General features: G+C 34.9%; 2 protein-coding genes, 1 long non-coding RNA gene and 1 pseudogene across 6 annotated transcripts; 1 reads left to right on the forward strand and 3 right to left on the reverse strand.

The window, feature by feature from the left end:
- Positions 1-3,270: 3,270 nt before the first annotated feature.
- On the reverse strand, positions 3,271-4,247 carry LOC121752124 (inactive protein RESTRICTED TEV MOVEMENT 2-like). The gene is made up of 2 exons (XM_042147027.1): positions 4,092-4,247; positions 3,271-4,021 (listed from the first exon to the last, which is right to left on the reverse strand). Exons 1-2 carry the CDS (start codon positions 4,186-4,188, stop codon positions 3,375-3,377), a joined length of 744 nt encoding a protein of 247 aa, XP_042002961.1. The 5' UTR covers positions 4,189-4,247; the 3' UTR covers positions 3,271-3,374.
- LOC121752125 lies at positions 4,015-4,614 on the forward strand. Its single transcript, XR_006040261.1, has 2 exons — positions 4,015-4,156; positions 4,379-4,614. It is a non-coding gene; the product is annotated as an uncharacterized LOC121752125 (long non-coding RNA).
- A 1,365-nt stretch (positions 4,615-5,979) lies between these two features.
- LOC121752123 (tRNA ligase 1-like) lies at positions 5,980-20,051 on the reverse strand. Of its 4 annotated transcripts, none has more exons than XM_042147025.1 (27): positions 19,508-20,051; positions 18,555-19,028; positions 18,277-18,327; positions 18,055-18,137; positions 17,479-17,578; positions 17,031-17,109; positions 16,244-16,367; positions 15,214-15,320; positions 14,249-14,377; positions 13,607-13,665; positions 13,335-13,499; positions 12,968-13,128; positions 12,775-12,806; positions 12,310-12,473; positions 11,453-11,532; positions 10,598-10,663; positions 10,233-10,522; positions 9,636-9,743; positions 9,221-9,318; positions 8,619-8,679; positions 7,663-7,739; positions 7,495-7,566; positions 7,352-7,428; positions 7,090-7,170; positions 6,813-6,915; positions 6,573-6,731; positions 5,980-6,372 (listed from the first exon to the last, which is right to left on the reverse strand). In XM_042147025.1, exons 1-27 carry the CDS (start codon positions 19,655-19,657, stop codon positions 5,980-5,982), a joined length of 3,543 nt encoding a protein of 1,180 aa, XP_042002959.1. In that variant the 5' UTR covers positions 19,658-20,051. The 4 variants fall into 4 exon arrangements, 2 of the variants coding, with proteins under 2 accessions (XP_042002959.1, XP_042002958.1); XM_042147024.1 differs by having other exon boundaries at positions 18,555-19,034; XR_006040259.1 differs by lacking the exon at positions 5,980-6,372 and having other exon boundaries at positions 6,693-6,731; positions 7,090-7,201; positions 18,555-19,034.
- Positions 20,052-20,645: 594 nt separating this feature from the next.
- On the reverse strand, positions 20,646-21,695 carry LOC121751825 (annotated as a pseudogene).
- Between the last annotated feature and the right edge of the window lie 215 nt (positions 21,696-21,910).

Here is a 21,910-nt window from a genome sequence, read left to right on the forward strand (position 1 = left end):
TATAACAACTTCAAAATTAATCATTTTATAAATATAAATGGTAAATTCATTTTCGTTCTTTTGATCTGTTGATTATATATCACTCAAAATAATAAACGTCCTCATATAATGATTATCGATTATATCACTCAAAATAGACGTCCTCATGCAATGATTATCTACCAATAAGAGAACACAATGGACAAAATTATATACTCTTTTTTAGTATCCACCCTTATCCACTGAAATAAACAAGTTCATATCCTACGATTTATTCAGATCATGTCTACATACATTAGGGTGTTTCATCTACTCCAATAATTTAGATTTTATAAACTGAACAAGACAAATTATTTAAAGAATGTAAATGAAGAAAATTGTAGTCTGCAAATGAACATTTAAAGGGCCGAAATATACTCTGCCTATCCTAAGTATAAATAAATAAATAAGGATTTAAAGATACGAATATACCTTGCTTAATCCACTAAGCTTATCAAATTATTGGCATGTGAAATAAGAAACAAATTATGGCTAACGTACTAACAATATCCAACCATTTACATCATATTCAAACTCAATTTTGAGTATATATTAAACCAAATTAGTAGTTTTACTCCAATTATTTACACCAAATTTAAATTTTACACCATTTTTTAGCATATCTCACAAAAATTTTGCAGTAGCACCATATTTATTGTCGTTTCATAGAAAAAACTTAAAATGTGTTTGAGTTTGATATACAATTGAAGAAATTTCTCCATCAAAACTCATTTTTGGTGTATCGATAGAAATGGTACTCTTAAAATTTTATTTTCAACCATAATCTCTTTTTTTTCTTAAGAGAAAAAAAAAAGATGAGAACATTTGATGTGCGATCAAATGGGCGATGATCTGGCATTGAGTCGATTTTAAATTTGCAACTCTTATTTTAATTCCTATTAATATAGACATTTTAAAATTATGCAATCAATCAAAGTAGGACAAGCAATGAAGAAAATATTGCAATTAACTTGCAGTTTGCTAGTTTGACTTTGATGTTAGATTCACAATTCATTTCTTTAATTTTATCACACCAATATGTGTAGCTGTATATTTTAATTTATTTTCTTTATCTTTCTTTTGTTTATAGAAAGACTGCCTAGTGCATAGTGTATTTTATTGCTAAACCATATTAATACTGTCACTTTATGCCATCTACACTTATGTGAAATTCAATATATATTTGAGAAATATGAATGAACTAGGGAAGCATATGGGATTACAAGAACACCACATGTTGATAAAAAGTTCACATGGATAGTCAATACATGTAGATCACATGCCACATGGATATTTACACACTGTGACAAGTTAAATATGTCAACTTGAAATATACTGGAATATATCGTATTTTTTAAAGATAAATCTTCCTTGGAAGTTCCATCAAATAACTAGCTTAGAGAATCTTTTAATAATTTGTCGACGTGATTATACACACAAGTATTAACCCTTTTTCAGTTGTAGTACAAAAAATCAAAGAGAAATGATAGTCCAAAAATAAAACGTGTGTTACACAAAAGAAATTGTCTAGGATTTTATATATGAGAAAGGGAATCAAATCTCTCTGAATATATTTAATTACTTTAAAAATATTTATAGAATTGATTAACTTTCTCTACTTACGCGCATTAATTCAACTATATTTCCTTTAAAAAGTAACAACTATAAAGACTAATTAAAGGGCGTCAATAAAATAATCATCAACTAATCAAAATTTATTAACTCCTTTACTTAAAGCAACAAATAATAGCGGTACACCAAAACAGGCATCAATACGACAATAAAAGTAAATGAAAACAGGCATTAAGTTATTTTGATTTTCGATCTAACATATGAATGAAGTTATGATACGATTGTCCTTCCATTCCCAATTTGTTAAATAACCAAAAATATATTAAATTCAACAATGATACAAGATCTACTTGAATACTAGTACTAAAATAGTAAAACAATAAAAAATTTTTATGTATATCAATTATGAAAAGGAGAAAGAAAATCATAATTAAAATATTCAATGCCAATTAGATTGAACGATAAATACACAAAAATAGATGTATTCTCTGATTCTCTCCCTCTCTTTGTATTCTCTAATTCCATCTCTCTCTCTCTCTCTTTATATTTTCCTCGTCTACTCAGTTAGTAAAAAATACAATGTAAATGATAAACGAATAGATTTTGGTTGTATATTGTTATCACGTAGTTTTCTCAGCATCTAAATTTCCCTATTTTAACTAACCAAATGAAAAAGGCTAGGAAGATTAAATCAAAAGAAGAGGAGCATTATACAGCACCACCAAATTAATGCAAAATTATCTACTACTGTACTTATTTTTTACTAATTTCTAGCGTTTCCCATAAATTAGCTCAATAACCGACTCTTCATTCCACCTCCATATTATGCTATCGGGAAAATAAATAAAACTTTTTTGCAAAGTTGAGATTTTTTTTATGATTACATAATTTACACTCTTAACGATTACATAATTTACAATTCTAATAATCTCCGTCAAATACAAATGAGTGATGATGTTTAATTGAAAAATAAATCCTTTTTTCTATTTCATTTTGTTTGGCTGTCCATGTACATCTGAAATGGCACTTGGAAGATTGAGGTCTTTCACTATTAAAATTGTAAAAAATGTATGTAATCAAACGTTCAAAAGCTTGGTGATTAAAAGCCCTATAATCAGCAAAAATATTAAATAATTTAGATTGAAAAAGTAGTTAATATTGCATCTACACAATCTAAAATTAAAGTGTTGTTCGCTAGTTTTGATGAAGGTTGAATTGCGATTTATTCATCATTGGGCCGATCCAGAATGATTACACAGGCCCATATGGTATTGGGCCTTTTTTGTCGAGTAATGTAATTCGACAATTGGAGTATTAATGTTAAAATAGGCATATTGCAAATAGTGAAATACGGAGTATATAACAAAGTAGGAGTACTATACAATTACAAAATCTAAATGAAAATAAATGAATAAATGATCCCACATTATCAATAAATATGATTAATGAATATATTGTGAATGAAGAAAATAACGAGTCAATAAAAAATTAGATTTATACTAGATGATAGTATGACATGAGTTGATGATCTATATAAATGAAAATTGGCTAATTTTTGTGGAGGTATTAAGACGAAAAAAAACTGCTTTTAATGACAAAGTGAGTAATAGTCACATTAGCACTTTTGTATCCTAATCCAATAGTAAGTGACAGTTAATCTTCTACAATAATACAATGAAATTGAAATATAATAAGGTAATTTTTATAACAGAATGAGTATGAATAATTACATTTCCGGTTTCCCCTTTTTATTCACTCAGATAAAATGAATTACAGTTACAAATTCAGTCCTGAGCTCTGTTTGAAAACCATGGCAGATTGCTAACATAAATCCCAAGCCCAAATACGAAGAGAAGCACCACAATATTCTTAATCCGCTCCCTCGCAGCCTTCAATCTAGCCGCAGGGCTCTCCGCGCTCAGCTTGTTGTAATCCGCTTCAACTCTACCCGATCCGCCGCCGCCGCCGCTTCCCGAGCCTTTCTCGCGCTTCTCCGCCTTCCGATCGCCGCCATCCGCCTCACGTCTTCTCTTATCAGATCTCGTTTCTTCTCTGCTCTCAGCCGGTGTTTCGGGAGAATATTTTGGAGCACTACTCTGCTTGATCTCACCACTAGTTGTCGGCGTCTTAATTGGTGTTGGTGGACGTGCTGGCGGCGGAGGCGGATCGATCTTCGCAGCAGGAGAAGGCGGCGCCGGTTTATGCGGCTGCGGAGCTTCTGCAGGTGCGAGTTTCTTCTCCTCTTTGGGCAGCCTCACGTACAATGTTCCTTCCTCGAATTTGGCGGTTATTTTGTTGGTATCGCAGTTTTCGGGGACGGGGAAATCCTTCTGGAAACTGCTCCACCTGTTGTTTGGCAGTGGGCGCTGGCCGCTGATCTTCACGACTCTCGTCCTCGTTAGCTGCACTTTCAGCTGCTCTTTCGTGAATCCTGTGCAATTTTAGGTTGGTGATCTGAAATTGCGTAAAATTGATCAATTTATGATCACGCACACACATACCGGGGAGATAGAGGAGGAGAGTGTTGCAATCTTCCTGTTGTATCAAATCGGAAGCCGGCTGAAAGGTACTGGTGTTGATTGCTGCAGTTGCATCCATAGTTAGATAGGAGTATATTGCTTATTGATTTTGTGATGTTTTTTGTTGGATGAATGAGAATCAATGGAACATATACGCATGTTATATATTAGCATGATTGACATTTCTTTGGCGATAGATATTCTTTTATTCTCGTGTTTGTTTTTCCTGTGTCAAGATTTGTGTTTATTCATTTCATACCTTGGTGCAGAGGGAAAGAACAGAGGTTGCTTTTGTTGGGAACTTCAACTACCCCTCCACCTCCACGGTTTCGATTTCTTCTCTCTTTTTTTAGTAAGTATTTCATCAACCATATGCTAGCTCACTTACTGAACCGAGTTATTACAAGGTAGAAAAATTTGTCAAAGAAGTAGTTTGAAATGAATTGATGTTTTTAGACTAAATATTGTATATTCTTATATTTAATAATATACTAATTCATAGTAATATGTTAGTAGTAGTATTTTTTTGAAGATGGGACGTGGTTGTTACTTACGTAAAAGATGAGAGATTGTTAAATTACTTATTTATGTTCAATTTAATTTTACCATATAAACATTTTTTAAAGTATATCATGATCCCTATTTAATTATCTATCTATTTTAGTGACAAGATTTTATAATCCCCACGGCATGTTAAATTGCATTTTATTCACTCCGGACAAAATATAAAATAAAATAGGACATACTTACTTTGAATTTTGAAACATAGGTACATGCATACATTGTAAGTAGGGCTGAGGAAAAATATTGAAAAAATGATATATCGCTCGTATCATATTGAAAAATATTGAAAAATTATCGAATTTTCAGTATATTGTAATTTTCGATACGATAACATATCGTATCGAAAACTCACGATACGATAACGATATGAATTTCCTTATATAGCGATATATCGTTTTATATCGATTATCGAATATACGATATATATCGATATTTTCAGTATATCGAATTATATCGAAAATCAATAAATATTGAATTATCGATATATACCGTATATATTGAAACATATTGAAATTCAATACATATTGAAGTTTAAAATCATAAATATATATCGAAACATATTGAAATTCAATACATATTGAAGTTTAAAATCAATACATATTGAATTATCGATATATACCGGATATATCGAAATCACATCGATCTTTGATATATCGTTCTGAATGATATATCGAATTTCGGTATGATATATCGAAATATCGATACAGTAATGATATTGATACTATCCATATCAAATTCGGTATATCGAAATTCGATACATCGAAACTTTCGATACGATAATGATATGAAATGTTTTCATATCGATATTTTCGATTCGATATACGATACGATATATCGTATCGACCCAGCCCTAATTTGTAAGTTTGTAATTAGGGATAACTTATCTCAACATATTTTCAAGTTGAGCGTGAAAGCTATGTTAAAACGTCATTTCGATGTTTAGGAAGATACTATCTTTCAAAAGTAAACTGAATAGTTTTGATGTTAAATTGAGAAATATTTACAATCAATTTACAAAATAAATTGGAAGGTTCATGTTGAATTCAAGCTTTCAAGTTAAAATAATACTATAGTCCAAAATAAAACACAAGGATGTTCATGTTGGTAGTTGCCAATCTTGGCATTCAAAGATGATGATGTTAGAGTTTACGGAAGATCAAATTTTTGTTTCTCATAAAAATTTACATCCAACTAGGATCATCAGTTTCTTTACATCCATCACGACTCATGAGTATCCTAATTGAGAATTCATGCAGCAAAAAGATAATCTCAACTTGCACAAAATTGATTAAGAGCCACAGAAGACTCAGAAGAACTGGAGAACTCCTGTTACGGTGGTGGGTGGATTGATCTCGACACGAGTTGCCTTCCCTTGTGCAAGCAACTGAGGCAATGCATTCGCTTCTTTTGCCGCAACACCTTGAGCAGTCCATAATGTCACATGTGGCCATTCGTTTTTTGAATCTATTTTCTCTCCATCGACTACTCCAGGATCAGCTTCCAATGCTGCCAACTTGTCGCTGAATAGTAATGAGCTGACAGCAACAGGAATGTTTTGGTTGAGATGCGGAGCAAAACTGGCTAAGGCAGTTACACCATGGCTTCTCTTATGAGCCAGAGTTAAATGGGCGTTTTTAAGGCTGCTCTTCAAATCCTTGTCCTTGAAGAAACTTTCGACCCTCGGATCCTTCATACCTAACTGTTACATGATAACAATTGATCACCTGTCTGCAATGCCTCGAAGCTAGTTTCCAGATGATAAACTAGAAAGCACAGATTTATAGTCCTCAAAATAATAGCGTTGTATCATGAGCATTTGGATGAGATGGATGAGGGTGAGGATACTATATATAGCGGCCATTTAAATAATTTCTTATCGTAGATTATAGTACCACTTACATTATGAATGAGATCAATGATTTCTGAAATAGGCAGAGTGACAGCAGCAAAGACAATGGCGCCGAGGTTTCGTTTTTCAGTACTAGGTGGGCTATAATCTGCCTTGGCGATTGCTTGAAGCTGCTCAATAACTTTTTCAACAGCGACGCCAAATGGGACCTATGAATAAGAGTACATGATTTAGTAAAAGCAGCAATGAAAAAGAGATTCCTGCTTTTCAAAGAGAGTGATAACTCTGACCTGAATAGAATTGAGATAATCAGCATTTGCGGACAACGTATCACGTAACTGCTTCTCCCATTTGGTCCACTCCTTTGCATATTGGCCTTTTGTGGAATCCAATCTAGCGGATCAGAAGCATTAAAAAATTAAATTGACGACAATCAACATGCGGGATGAGGCTAACTAAATTGCAGATACGAGAGGTGAATAGGTGATGCACCAGCACAATTCAACAGAGCCAACAAGAAGAGACATACAGCTTAAAGATGTACAGAGATCGGAACTGGGACCTTACTTTCCATGTTGTCGGCAATGAAGCTTATATAAACTTAATCCTTCCTCCAAGACAGATCTCACACTTTCGGGTAGAGGAGGTCTTTTTCACATGCAAATTTGTATAAAAAAGACTGAGTCCTAAGCAAATATGTATGTGTGTGAGAGAGAGAGAGACTGATGATCAAGGAGGAAACTAAAACAGACGAATGATTTAAACCAATCGATATAACCTAAACAGTTAAGAGTTTGCCAGTTAGTCATATACTATATGAAACACTGACCTTTTGGGTTCCAATAAAGGCATCTTCACAATAGAGCCAAAACGTTCGATTAGCTCCGTTTCAAACTCCTTACGATCCTGAAGATTGTAGAAAATATCACCATTAGGATTTAGTTTTGCCATATTAGACTGAAACAACTCTACCTTGCCCTCATAAAGATTGTAGAACATCAACAGCACATAACCAGCATTTGGAGATGAATTGTCAAGATTTCCCTAGAGGACGCAAATGACAATTAATTATCAGGTGTAACTTTTCCAAGAAGGAAGAATTGGGCTAACTAACATGAAAACAGTTAATATCATTATTACCGGATGATTAGCACGGTGAAGCACTCGAAATATAAAAACAGAAAGAGAATCAAGCGAGAACGGATTCGATTCAGTCCCTGCACAGTTTCAGGGGACCAAATAGATGAACAAACCGATAATCGGAAATATGAAAGAAAGGATAAGCTATAGAAAAATAATAAGAACCCCCTTAAGAAACAAAAATATTCAAAGTAAAGTTGTGATGAAGTGTATGAACTATCAGCCCATAAACCAATCCGCTCTCGTACGAGCAGAAGATCGTGGCATTTCAAACTCTGTACAGTTCACAAATTTAAGTTCCCATGTTGTTATAAGCTCCGGCATTTAGTTTACACTTTACAGGCATACACAAGGTGCACAAGTGATTAAATGTCATATTCAGACCTTCTATAAAGGGATGCTTGACCTTGGTGCCAACCGATGGCCTCGAGGATGAGTTGAACTCATCTCTGGAGCTTATATCTTGAATTTAAAAATAAAATTTTCCTACCAAATATAAGCCCCCGATCTTACAAACCACGTTGCAGCATATAACCAAAATATGCATATTAAAATTACTGCTAGGCAATAATGCCTTTTTTTAGCTAAAGATCACACGAATGACCTCAAGTTCAATAATGATAATTATGATACTCCGCAAAACAAATCAGTGATGCAAGTCAAGCAACTCATTTTCGCAACATAAAATCTATTAGTATAACCTTTCCAGTTTCTGGAGGGTGCAAGAATTGAACCAGACAACACATGAATGCTTGTAGGTCAGTAGACTCATAGTTTTCTGATAATGACCAGATAGTCTTTATCAGAGTAAAAATTGTAAAGAATACAGCATTGAAGAAAGAAGCATTGTTTTCACAAGAACAGAAGCAAGTTCAAATAGATAAAACAGAAGCAATGTTTTCACAAGAACAGTAAGGTTCCTAAATTGATGATAAGAATCCATGAAAGAAATTGACCTTCTGAGTCGGGTATGATTGGAACACCAGATGCCCCTGTGCTGCGACACATGTCCTCAATCTGTAAAAAATGAATAACATACAAATTAAGTTAAAACTTAACAAAATACTCCCTCCGTCCCATAGAAATAGGCCATATTTTCTTTTTCGTCCGTCCCATAGAAATAGTCCACCTTTTTCTCCTTCTTTTTCTTTATGATTTATGGGCCCCACAATCCACAACACAATTTCAACTACTTTTTCTCCTTTTCTCTTACCAATTACACTTTAAAATCCGTGCCGACCCCAAATGGCCCATTTCTATGGGACGGAGGGAGTACAAAATTGTACCTGCCATCGACTAGTCCCCCTACCCCAAAAGCAGGAATGAAGAAGAAGAAGAATGAGAAAAACTGTGTCAGTATTTTTGAAATCACGTATACTGTCTTTTTTGCTTACTATGTGGCGATGACAGTTGACGGCGCATTACCATAACATTGTGAAGTGGGCAAAAAACTAGCAGTTCCTTTTATATGATAAATGCCATCTCAAAAACTTAACAACACTAGAAACATGCTGCTGGATGAAATAGAAAAGCTGGGATGGAAAGAAAAAAGTATGACCTTTCTCCAAACTTCTTCATTGGGAGCATTTTTGTCAGCAAGCATAATGGAGTACGGTTTCTTGCGGTACTCTTGATCAACCTTCACCCAGTATCTCGCTAATTATGTCGCAATTGGTTAATCGTGATATAGGTAAACAACATGATACTCTAGAATCAAAGTAACAATACCATGTAGAGCCCTCACCTGAATGGCCTAACCTAAGGAACAATAATGGCCACATAATTTGCATCATGCAATACACACAAAACCCATTTCCTTAGCATTGTGTCAGGGTTGTGCAAGTAACGTGACATTTATAGCCCTCCAAATAAAAAATTCTATTTATGATTGAACACATTCATTTTATATCATCCGAAAACTGGTTACTGTAAGTTATTGCACAGTTCAAATGAGATTGATCTATCCTATATACCTTTGATAAGATCACCCATCAAACTTTTAACTGGACGATCATCACCGAGCCTTCCAGGAGAACTCATTATTTCTTTACAGAGTGCCGATTTAGCACAACCAGGGATTCCTACATAGGAAATTGACAATGCACTTCAGAAAATAAAATATTAGGAACTAATATAACAGGGCAGATATAAGGTAGGGGATCCTTTACCAATTACCAGAAAAGCACTGTGCAAATATGCATGCACGCACACACACACAGAAATCAATGGAATTGCATTATGCTCAACCTTTTTATTTGTGAAATTCCTTGATTTAGCAAACCCGATGCACAATGTTGTAGAACAGTTTAGAAATTTAAGATTGGGGCTGAATTTGCATTACACTGGAATAAAATATTATTCCAGAAAGAGTTCCGAGGACAAGAACATTACTTTTGGAAAAATCCTTTATGAATCAACGTGATCTTCTGTTTTGAACTAATATTTTAAATTCAGCTAAAGTTGTGTGGGCATGGATATTGTTTCAAGATATAACAAGCAGTATGTCATGCATTAGCCCTTTTATAATATATAGGGATACGAACGTCCATAAAACTAAATATAATTACTACCTGGAAAGAAAACAATAAGTCCATGATCCTTAGCAACGGTTTCCTTAACCATGGGAGATGGACTTGAAGGTGTCATATCTCGCTCTGGTTCAAGGTCACCCTCCTCATCTTGACCTCCCCCAGTCATGGCCATGAAATCTTCAACTCTAACAAAACTACCAGCAGAACCAATTAAAGCTTGATTTTCGGAACTGCGTTTTGCATATTGCTCAAGGAATGGCTCTGCTTCACTAAGATATGTGGACGAGGGCAGTTGTTTGTGTCCATATTTTCTGTGAATATATACAGCCCTTAACAGGGGCAAAAAAACGAATCAGATACTGGATTACAGGTTTGAAAGAATGTAGATAGATATCAAGATATACCATTCATCCAGCATCTTGCTGAGCTGTCTTTGCTTTGCAGGTGAAGTATTCCATATCTTCATTTGCCTAGGTTGACCAAACATTAGTTATAAACACAACAGAAAATAACACAGGTGTGCCAATATATTTGTTTGGAGGACCTTGATATCTTTGGACCTTGAAAGTATAATGATTTTCAGGAAACTCTTACTCCCTCCGTCCCGCCATAAGCGAACCACTTCTTTTGGCACAAGATTTAAGGAATTCGTATTTAAAGAGTTGAAGTGGAGAGAGTAAAGTATGAGAGAGAGAAAAGTAGAGGAGTGAAAAGAATCAAGTAGTTCAGAAAATAAAGTAAGAGAGGGCATTTTTTGCTTAAAATGGCAATGGCTCACTTATGGTGGGACATTCCAAAAAGGAATATGACTCGCTTATGGTGAGACGGAGGGAGTATAAACAAAGGAAGCCAGTAAAAATCAAATTATAAGAGGCATTATGTCCGAGGAATTACTTCCATTGACATTAATATGGACTGTAGAAGATACAAGACTGTTATATCCCAATAAAATAGTCCTTTGTAGGCCCTTGTCAAGTTTCCAAATATTAATAGGTTCAGTTGAAAAGTAAAAATTAAACATACCTAAATTCAAAAATGTAACTTGTAAAACTAATTTACTCCACAAAATCATGAGTCTTCAAAGCTACTTTATGAAAACAAGAACCAGCATGAACTCAATACAAGGGCCAAAGTTCTTTCAGAACATTACTCTGGAGCAAATGGCTATTCATACAATACGTTCACTGATGAAGAGGTACATTAAATTCCTTTTTTCAATTTACGCTTACAATCATTAAGTGAGGTTTACGAAAACATACCTCATGTAGTAGGTTTTGTAAGCAGTTTCACCTTGCTTAAAAAGAACAGACAAGCCATTCCGAATTAAAAAGGTCCGTATCTGTATGTTGGAAAAAGAAAAATAAATTCATCCATTACTTGCTGTATCAACATCACATAGAGCAATGGACCCTGATATCATCTGGCGCATAATAAGAGCATGTGCAACATTCGAACCTTAATAGCACCAAGTGTTCTATGTTTTCTTTAATAAACGAACAAAACACTTTTATTAGGTAAAAGACAGCCATCCACTCCATCAAAACTAAACAAACAGTTATAAAGCAGTCAATCCTCAATATCCAAGTGCCTACATTTGTCATGCTTTTGAGTCCATAAACCAGCCTAAACTTAATTTTATCACAACACTGCTTTAGATGTACTTCATTGACATTGAAAATCACATATTTCTATACTTGCATACACAGCAAAGGAGCCACTGTAAATAAAAATCTACAATATCAGTAGAAAAAATCAACAAATGAAGAATAATGAGCAGTCCTCCAAAAAAAAGCATTAACGGCAGTTAAGAAATTGAATAAAATTTAAACCTGATAATTATTAACTTAAGGATGCTGAAGTAATTTAGGTTTACTGCTCAAAGGTTTTTCTCAGAATTTGTACATAAAATATATGCCGAAGGGCAGGGCAAAGGTCCTAATTGGCCATTAGCAACATCCAAGTAAGTCCACAGTGATTATAACTAATAAATTACTATGAATAAAGATGACTGCGATAAATTTAGACATAGTTTCAAGCTACTGAAGACAATTAGGTGAAATCTTTTCAAACAAGCTAAAATTATCTGAGAGATTCGACGAATGCAAACATCCCAAACCTTGTATGTAAGGAACTTCAACTTGATCATCAGGTTTGCATCTTCATCTGCTAAATCATCCTTTGCTGATTCGCCATTTAACTCACTCCCGGAACTAGCTTTTTTGGGGAACTCTACGGATCTCCCCTCATTAACCTTGAATAAGTTCAGGTCGACAAAAAAACCTGGAAAAGTAACAAATAATAAAATAATTTCTGGAATTGTCAGCATCAGCAACCAGTTCATAAAATAAAAGAAGAATCACCTACAGAATTAAGCAAGGAATATCCAAGGGAACAACATAGAAAATAAAGATAGAGATAGTTCTCTCTGAAGCATGCAACGCTAGTTTGGCTAACAGGCACCACGTCTATGTTTCATGAGATAAGTAATGCTCACTCGACTTTAAAGATACAGTTTCAGGTTCAGGACCAATAAGCGAATAAAAGCAAAGATAAATGCTGAAATTTAAAATGAACTATATACCTCGATATAATGGCCACAACCCAGGATTGATCCTGCAGTTAGACATATTTGTTCATAAATAAAAACAGAGTATAGGAAGATTTATATGCAATGCATAACACCTAGAGTAGTTATATAGGAATGAGTAGAACAAGAAGCAAAACTGATTTGCAGCTTATGTGTAGCATCATTAGATTTACAGACTTCATCACACCTCATCTCTTTCTGGTACTTTCTGAATGCTAAATCACTGTGGACATGGATAACCATCTTAAAATGAAGACTGTCATTTGAGGTTGAATCTGCTTTATGAAAGTTATGGTAAAACTTAAAGGCGGCAGGGTAGCGTTTTTCTCTCATCAGACGAACAATTTCCTGAAGCAAAGGTGAAAATAGTTGACAACATTGAACTAATAATATCTATCAGGATAGTAGAGCATCAACATGATTAAGAGATAAAAATGAAGAGTCAATAAACTAACTCTCGATCCACCTGTCCATGAAAGATAATAGAACACTTATTTATCAAATTTCACCATCTCTCCCAGTTTGCAAAGTCAATAATTAGTTGCAAGAGAAACCTGTAATTTGGTAGTAGAAAAATCTGCTGGACGGGTTTGCAGAAACTTTGACAGCACAGATCGATCTGCATTTCTTGATTGACTATCAGAAGCTTCAGTTCCAAACCAGTCCATATAGTTTGGGCAGAAAGATGTACCAACACTCTTAAGAAGCGCCATTATTTGCTGTAGAACCAAATAACATAAAGAAAATTAACCTTCCAAGTACACTACAAAGATAGTTTAGTAAAATTAAGCATATTGAATTATTGATAGAAGAAATATCAGATAACCTGCTTTTCATTGGTTCTGTTCGCAGCGCATATTTCACGCAGGCTGGAACCTAGGTCAACTGTGCAATTTTTAGACAGAAGAGCATGCATCAACACAAAAATCAAGTTCGAGTGGTGCACAATACATGATTACATGTAGCAGAAAGACACGAAATGAACTAACATACATCAGCCAAAGAATTTGGAATTAGCAGCAAGAATTTTCCCCGATTGCAAAATAAATGAAATAAGAAATTGACAAGAGGCTCTTATTTTGTCATGTACTATGAACCCTCAACCCTGGAACCAGTTCTTGCCCAATGCCACCTTCACAAAGATTTAAGTTGTTTATTCACTTGGCCATGTAAAATGTGATTAGCAAATGCATACATTGATAGTACCATGGAAAAACATAATGAGAAAATAAGTTTCAGACTAGATGTACAACTTTTCAAATTATATGCACAGTACTGTAACCTATGGGCAATGATATTTCCTGGCTGTTAAATATGTCCTGAATATAGATAATTTTAACTCATCATAGGTCTTGTTACTACACTTTTTTAGGATCAATAGCTGTGACAGTGAACACAGAAAGCTATCATATAAAAGGATGGTGATATGGCATGAAAGAAGATTTTAATTTGGATAGATACAGATTACCTCCTTCTGTTGGTGGTGGAGGATGGTCTCTCAAAACCTGCTTCATATGTTCTGAGCTACCCTGGCTTACTATCCGAGCCACTAGACCTTCCAAGATCTCACCCTGCACCATTATATGATCTTTTGATCCTGCAGGTAAGAGAAAAGAATAAAGATCAATATTTATAAAACTAATCTAAGTATAGTTTTTACTAATGTGAACGTCAAGGACGTGATTGGCAGCATGCAAGAAGCTAGACAAACAAAACAAACTCATACAACTTGAAACATCAAGACATTGTCAGCCTCATTTCTTCATCAAGTTATGGCTATCAGATTTAAAAATCACACAATACTGAACAATACACATGCCATATGGAAAGAAGCTATCGGCATGCATGACTTACATTTAAAATAGTGGCATAATAAATAAATAGGTATTTTTCGAAGAACCTATAACACAATGGAGGCATAGGGAGTTGGAGCGAAGAATCACGCAAGAAAGAAGTGTAACAGAATTACGAGGAGGCATAATGAGAGAGAGGGAGTAAAGAGAAGGGGACGAGGTAAAGGAAGAGACCTGACTATATAATTATAGTTTTTAACTTTGTATGCAGCTGAATACATAAAGTGTAAAATTTATAACATCACATAAAGAAAAACTAAATTCACGTGACAAGGCCCAAACCTACAAGATTTATTACCATCTACCCGACCAAATGAGCTATCAAGATTCATCAAAGAAAGCCTTTCATAATTATCCGTTAGTGTGTGACCTATCTCAGGAAAGATAAAATCAGGAGGGCATATCATATGCGCATATCTAGTTGAATATAGGTCAACAATCTAACCAGACTCAGAAGGATCAGGCAACGCAAGAACAAAACCACAATTATCCGTAAGAAACTAATATCATAGCATGATAACATGACAAAATTGCAACAAACATTTAGTAAGTTGCATTCTCAATCTAGATCTAACTTTACCAGGTATTGATATATCAGCAACTTCATCAAGTGTTTTGCATACAGTCGTGGCTGTTCCTTCCTCACTGAGGGCATCATAAGCCGCAAAAAATGACATTACAGATTTCCTGAATAGAGAGACAGTATACAAATAAATGCATTAAAAGAGGTTTCTGATCTTTATTTTAAACTTTGGCCAACTTAAAAGGCCAGAGACCTGAACCACAAATTATCTTTCTTCATCACCATTTGGACCCTAAACCCTAAACCCAGTATACATAATGCATAGGCTCCCTAATAAATTAAACCAATCAAATGTTCACAACAAATCAACGTGTTTCTGGACTTATATGTGAAGGCACGAACAAAGTTGGACTGTAATACATATCCCACATCGGTTTCACACGAATGTGTGGAAAATGGCATATAAGAGGGAGTCAACCCTTTACCTTTGACCATGGTTTTGGATTAAGTTAGGGCTTCCTATCTTGTATGGTTACCAGATTGGGTCTTGTGACCTTAAAGTTCAGGACACAACATGTTATCATCTACAGATTTGGCTTCTGAAAATCTTATTTGTCTATTGTTGTATTGGATATGAAAAAAAATAGCATCAAATTCTTTTTATTGTTCTATTGGACCAATGGCAATAACAAACAGATTTTGGAATAAACCCACAGCCTCATATTGAAATTCAAAGCATCAAGGACGAGAAAATCCTCATACAATGACAGGATAAGCTCATAAGCCTAAAGAAAACCCGTCATCTATGATACATCTTACCGGGATTTCTCAAACTGATTTTACGCTGAACCTTTAGTGATATTTTTTCATGATATGCAATACGGATAGAAAATTCCTCATATTTCAAAACAAAGTACTTAGTATTTTATTTGAAGTCTCCATATGTCAAAACGAAGACTAATGTATCCATTAAATGCAATCATTTAAGTCAATATTTGTTTTTTTATATACAATATCAAAGTAAAGTTCAATGTATCAACCGAATATCGTCTAAACTCGTGATGATAGATCATAGATCAAAACTCACCTTGTTGAGAATAACCACACATGATTTGTAGGTAGACGCCAGTTCCTACAGAAAGCTATAAGAGCAGGGGTAGAGTAGAATTTTGGTTTTCCATTACCCAACTCCGTGACTGCAGTCACAACCACTGTGGAAAAAAGGTAAAAGGGTATCTGCAAAATTAGGGAATACAAGCCTCGATTTTTTGGATGAGCATTAAATATTGAATAAAGATGAGAGATATTCACCAATAGTTTCAAAGAAGAACAGATATAAAAGCAATGGAAAATAAAACAGGAAATAATGTTATTATGCCCTTCAACCAGATGACTAAAATCAAAAAAACATCTGCATAATGATTAGCATGACAAATGAAGAAATTATGCAACCATGTTTGCTTCAAAGCACGTGACCAAATCAACTGCTTGATCTACAAGTGACGCCCATCTTTAATCCAATCTCATGTTTGTTTTAAGAAAATAGTGTGAAAGAAGAAACATGAAGTTTCCACTTATAAGGGAAAACTAGCTTCGATGCAAACAAGGAATACAATTTCTGAAGTGTATAAGTATTCAGAATAAACCTTCAATTTTCTAAATTTGTGAAAATGATATGCAAGAAATGGAATTTGAAAACTGCAAAAGGACACGAGGAAAGTGGGCTCTTAAAAGGATTACTGGCATCTTCAGCAAGATGATTCTTTAGCACTGAAGAACAGTAAGTTTAGGAAGTCTATTTCAAGAATATAGTTCATGGTTATCCTCAAAGTGAGTATCAAGGAATTAATGAGAATATGCACTGGTTCACTCACCATAATCTTCGTGGGGACGTTGCCCATGGTCTCCTAATACAGCAGTTACCAGCTCCATTGACACACACATACGATTCCTCTTGACCAAAACAAAAAGTGGTTCTTTATTTAGATGACAAAGAAAACCACGAAGAACATGAAGTGACATACAATCTTACCACATGCTTAAATAAATTAAGTAAAACTTATCAAGTAGCCATTCTTAATATAGCAATGCATGCAAGAACCGGATGACAGGATATCTTCATTAAAATTTAGGAATGAAAATGATGAAAAATCTACAAACCATATAAATACTGAAGCTTAAATGGTACAAGTCTTAATAGGTAATTCGATCTCAAAACTAAAGGCAATCTTAAAATTTTATATCAACTTTTCACCCAACACAAGGACAGTAAATTTCATTTTTTTACTTGGAATACGTAATACTGTGTCATTCCAGATTTACCTCAAGAAACTCATTGAACTCGGCCTGCTTCTTGCTAGCTTGTGGACCCCAAGCTTCACGAAACATGCGTCCAAGTACAAAAACACCAACTGCAGTGTAACTGTAGTACACACATCAAATTACAGTCTTTCGTAAATAAACAATAAAAGGAAAGCAGCAAAGCACAAGACCAATAGAAACCATTTCGAAGGCCTTCTCTTATTTCTACATCATATTACGTGTACGACAAACATAGCCTAAGCTCTTCAAATACCCGAACATATAATGCATGAAAGACGCCTGATACTCTCTAAGCAAATAGTTCAAGCCATGATCAATATTGACTACAAGTTAAATAAGTGCTACTAAGTTGGCCCTTGTTTCTTCCCTTTTTTGGGTAGCTCCAGCAGTTACAAATCACACGAATTAACATGTAAATTAAAAGGCTTGCATAATCCATCTTGGTAAAAATTAACTTATTTTAACTTTTACCTCTAGACAAGACTGTTACACTGAAATCAGTACATGAGAAAATGGATACCAAAAAGAATAATGAAAGGGAGTGCAGGATAAAAGGACAATCATTGGTAGACTTACATATTCCCATAGCTATTCTTGGCATATGCTCCTCCCTCATGTCCGGCGTACATGAAAAGTGAGCCAGAGTGCTTGAGTGAAACCTGTAAAAGTCAAAGTTAACATAAATCTTCGATGCAGTACGTAAGGCCATAACTTGAGGGAAAACAAAGGAGAAATAGAAGAACAAAGGTTCTTGTATCAGCAAGATCAAGAGAAACATTAAAAAGTACACTACCCTACCTCCATAGTAGCTAAACCTTTGGAAACCATCTCTATCATCCTAGTCCTAACCTGCAAGAATCAGATTAAGAAAAGTCAAGATGTATATCGCACTCTCCAAAGTATCTGTTTTTTACCCAACACTTATTAAAACTACAACATATGGGCCATTTATATCATAAAGTTCACTTGAAACGATTGATAATCATCTGTTATTTAAGGTAAAATAATCATAACACCAGAATTTAGCATATTCGGTATTTTGTTCGATACAGAAAATAATAGATGAAATAGCTTACCTCTTGATCAGACTTCTCATTTTCAAATTTAGGGTAAAAAGTTGCTCTAACTTGGGCTCGTGAGTATGTCAATCTGTCAGTGGTGAAGCTTTCCAGTAATTTTTCTCTAAACAGCTTACTAGAAACGGCAGCAGGAGCCCCAGAAGATTCAGTTTGTTTTCCATGTTCTGGTCCTGTCATTTGATCGGCTGGAGCTGAACTCGGTCCTACTGTTGTGGCGCCACTTATGGTTCCATATGACTTGGGCTTCCATACAGACTTTTGTGAACGACCAGGTACATGGTTCATTACCCCAATGCTCCCAAACTGCGGCGTTAGTAGTGGCAGAACAGGATCTTCTGCAACCCTATCCATGGCAGCTTCCTTGCCAGCATTTGAGGAACTCCATGAAGCTGACAACGACGAAGCTGACAATGAGGCAGATAACTCGTTGACTTTTGACTTCTCCACCCATCTGTGTTCTTTACTAGCTCCCTGCCGCTGAGTTGTTTCATTATACATATTCAGTTACCATTAATACAACCAGCAAAATACACAACAAGCACGGTACAACTATATTATAAGCAAGTATACTAGATGAAGAAACCCGGTGGGGCTACATTGAAAAACAGTAAGCCCTAACTGCGACAATAATAGGAAACACAATCAAACATACATGGATTGTGCAAACTCCGAATGCAGAACAAAAAAAATACCACTAACGGAAAGAAAAAAAATGCTTCACATCATCATACAATTAAATTCAAGGAGACTAATTCTGACAGTTAATCGCTGATGGTCAGTCAATCCATAACGTTATACAAACAAAAACTGGAAGTAATTATCGAGAGCAGAACTCGCAATACCCCGATTAAGGAATCTCCAACACAAAATCAAGCACCAAATAAAAAATGCCGCGTAGAATCAGAGCATAGATAACAAAACACGAGTCCATTGGATGAAGAGCGACATACCTGCTTGCGAGGTATTGTGAGCGGGGAGAAGGATGAGCGTGAGAGATTGGGAGAGAAAGAGCGAAACGGGATTGAGATTCTATAGGAAAAGGGCGAGCGAGAATGAAATGTATTGGATAAAGCGCCGAAAAATCTTTGCGAAACAGACATTCACGGGAAATAGAAGGATGTGTATCGATCATATGAAGATAGATACGAACAAAAACGCATCCACCGCTATGGGGGTTGATCAAGTCAATCGCATTCAACAACTGTTGTTTATTCCATAGCATTGCTTGTTCCGAGTAACTAAAGGGAAAAGGAAAAAAATATTATAAATTCCTAATAGACCGAGGTGTTCAGAGTGTTTGGGCGTGGCGACTGTGTGTGGAGAGACAGGGAGTGAGTCGCCTATAGAAGTGGAGAGTGTGAGGTGAGGGAGGGTTTCCGGCGATGAGCTCGGAATTAAGTCGGGCGGTGGAGATAGAACGAGATATACCGGTAGGGAAGGTGGATGATAGGTGGTTTTCTACGTAAATCACTGATTCATCTCTTTCAAATTGGAATTTAGACAATCTCTACTGCAAAAACGTTATTGCATGATTTCTTATTAATTGCATGACACGTATATTTTTCTACTACATTTGGAGGCTATCTCGTACTAACAGAAATAAATTTAAGCATAAAGATCTCATAATGGAAATAAATCAAAATCAAATCTAATCCTAAATATTTAAAGAAAATATATCTCAAAATCAAATGAAAGTATAAACAATCCAATTAAATTATAAATATTAGGATGACATTTTTATCTATCAAATAGAAAATCATAAACAAATCAGAGGATTAAATACGGAAATAAATCGAGTAATCGCCCCTATCACAAAATTAATGACAAAGATAAAAGATGACATAAACAAGTGGAGTACTTAGTTTGTGACTTCTCAACTGTCCTATTTTTGTGAGGTCCGCAATTTAAAATTTTATTTATATTTTTATAATTCAAAGTAAGTGGTCACTATCTATCTAAATATTTCACTCATTATCTATTATAAAATCAATTTAACTATTTTATTTTTTTATTTTTCTTCACGAAGTTAAAGAATTTCTTAAAATTCATACCGAATAAAGATGAACGATAACTAGCCGAGAGAGAGAGTAGCATCAAAACCAAACCCTTACTATTCAAATAAAATATGGATATAAATTACGAAGATAAGTTTGTTCATGTAAACAAACTTAGTTTGTAAAATTTCTAATCAAAGATGCTAAACAAGACAGAACTAAACAGAGAATCCATAAAACTAACTAATAACAACTATATTCTTCAAGCAATCTTGTGAGAAACTGGTGGCACTTAACTCTCAATACAGCAACAAGATTTCGATTTAAAATAAGGAAGCCGAACACCGCGCTTATTCAGTTCAAACCAAGTTGCGGCAATATCAACCAAACTTTCCTCATTTTCTTGTCGGAACCATAGTACACCACACAAAGGTCGTATTGAATCCACGACTTCAACAAGAGGTGATCACCAACCATTTGTTTGGTTGGAAGCTCTATCCTCCCAAACATCTCACTCCTCAAGTCGAATGTTTCAATACATCCATTTCTCCCAAGCCACTAGATCCTCCCACTAGAAAACTCCCCATCCACATCAACCAAATCAAGACTCCCGTGCTGCTCTACTATTTTCCATGAATTTGTCTTGCTGCTGTAAATCTTACTCATCCTTGTTTTCTTTTAGACAAAACAACAAACACCTTATATGCATCACTTTTGGGATCCCAACCAAACCCTGATTTCACGATGCATTCAAGCTCACAGTCTTGTATGGTTAATTGGATGGAGATTCTAGTGGCTGGGTTCCACAAAAAGAATAAAGCTGGTAAATTGCTAATACACACCAACCCGTTGATATGACCCACAATTTTACTGCCGGGGATGAGATGATGGTTAATCGGATTATCGTGATGGAATCGTTTAAATCGAAGATTAGGGTTTTTGGAATTGGAATGTTTCGCCAACGCTCATGTTTTGGGAGGTGAGTTTTTGATTTATGGAGATGGGTTTTGATGAATCGGTTGCTGCCGATTAAACAACACCATGAAGTCTAAATGCACCTGAATTTCAAGAGTAGTTTCACCGGAAGATTTGATAGTATTTATTTGATGATTTCTTCAGGAAGATAGAGAGTTTCGGTATCCATTTGCAGTTTACTGGCTCCTAAAAAACTTTGGTTTATAGTACTCTTTTTTTAATACTATTTTTAGTTAAAAGATTTAGTACTAGTTTAAAGTAAGTCATTTATTATAAAATTAACCCTCAATATTTGGCACTGTACTAAATAAATTAAAAATTAAAATTAATTTTTTGAATTAGAGATCAGACGCTAATTTCCTAGTATTAAAATACATAAAAAAT

This window comes from Salvia splendens, chromosome 10, assembly GCF_004379255.2.
Source record: "Salvia splendens isolate huo1 chromosome 10, SspV2, whole genome shotgun sequence".
Taxonomy (NCBI): Eukaryota; Viridiplantae; Streptophyta; class Magnoliopsida; order Lamiales; family Lamiaceae; genus Salvia; species Salvia splendens.

Excerpts from the sequence above, each read along its gene's own strand:
- LOC121752123 (XM_042147024.1), bottom strand. The coding sequence starts at position 19,657 with ATGTCTGTTTCGCAAAGATTTTTCGGCGCTTTATCCAATACATTTCAT. Across the intron at positions 13,129-13,334 it reads TTTCTACTACCAAATTACAG|GAAATTGTTCGTCTGATGAG; the intron begins GTTTCTCTTGCA and ends CCTTTGCTTCAG. Across the intron at positions 10,523-10,597 it reads AGCAAGATGCTGGATGAATG|GGCTGTATATATTCACAGAA; the intron begins GTATATCTTGAT and ends GCCCCTGTTAAG.
- LOC121752124 (XM_042147027.1), bottom strand. The coding sequence starts at position 4,188 with ATGGATGCAACTGCAGCAATCAACACCAGTACCTTTCAGCCGGCTTCC. Across the intron at positions 4,022-4,091 it reads TCTCCTCCTCTATCTCCCCG|GATTCACGAAAGAGCAGCTG; the intron begins GTATGTGTGTGC and ends AAAATTGCACAG.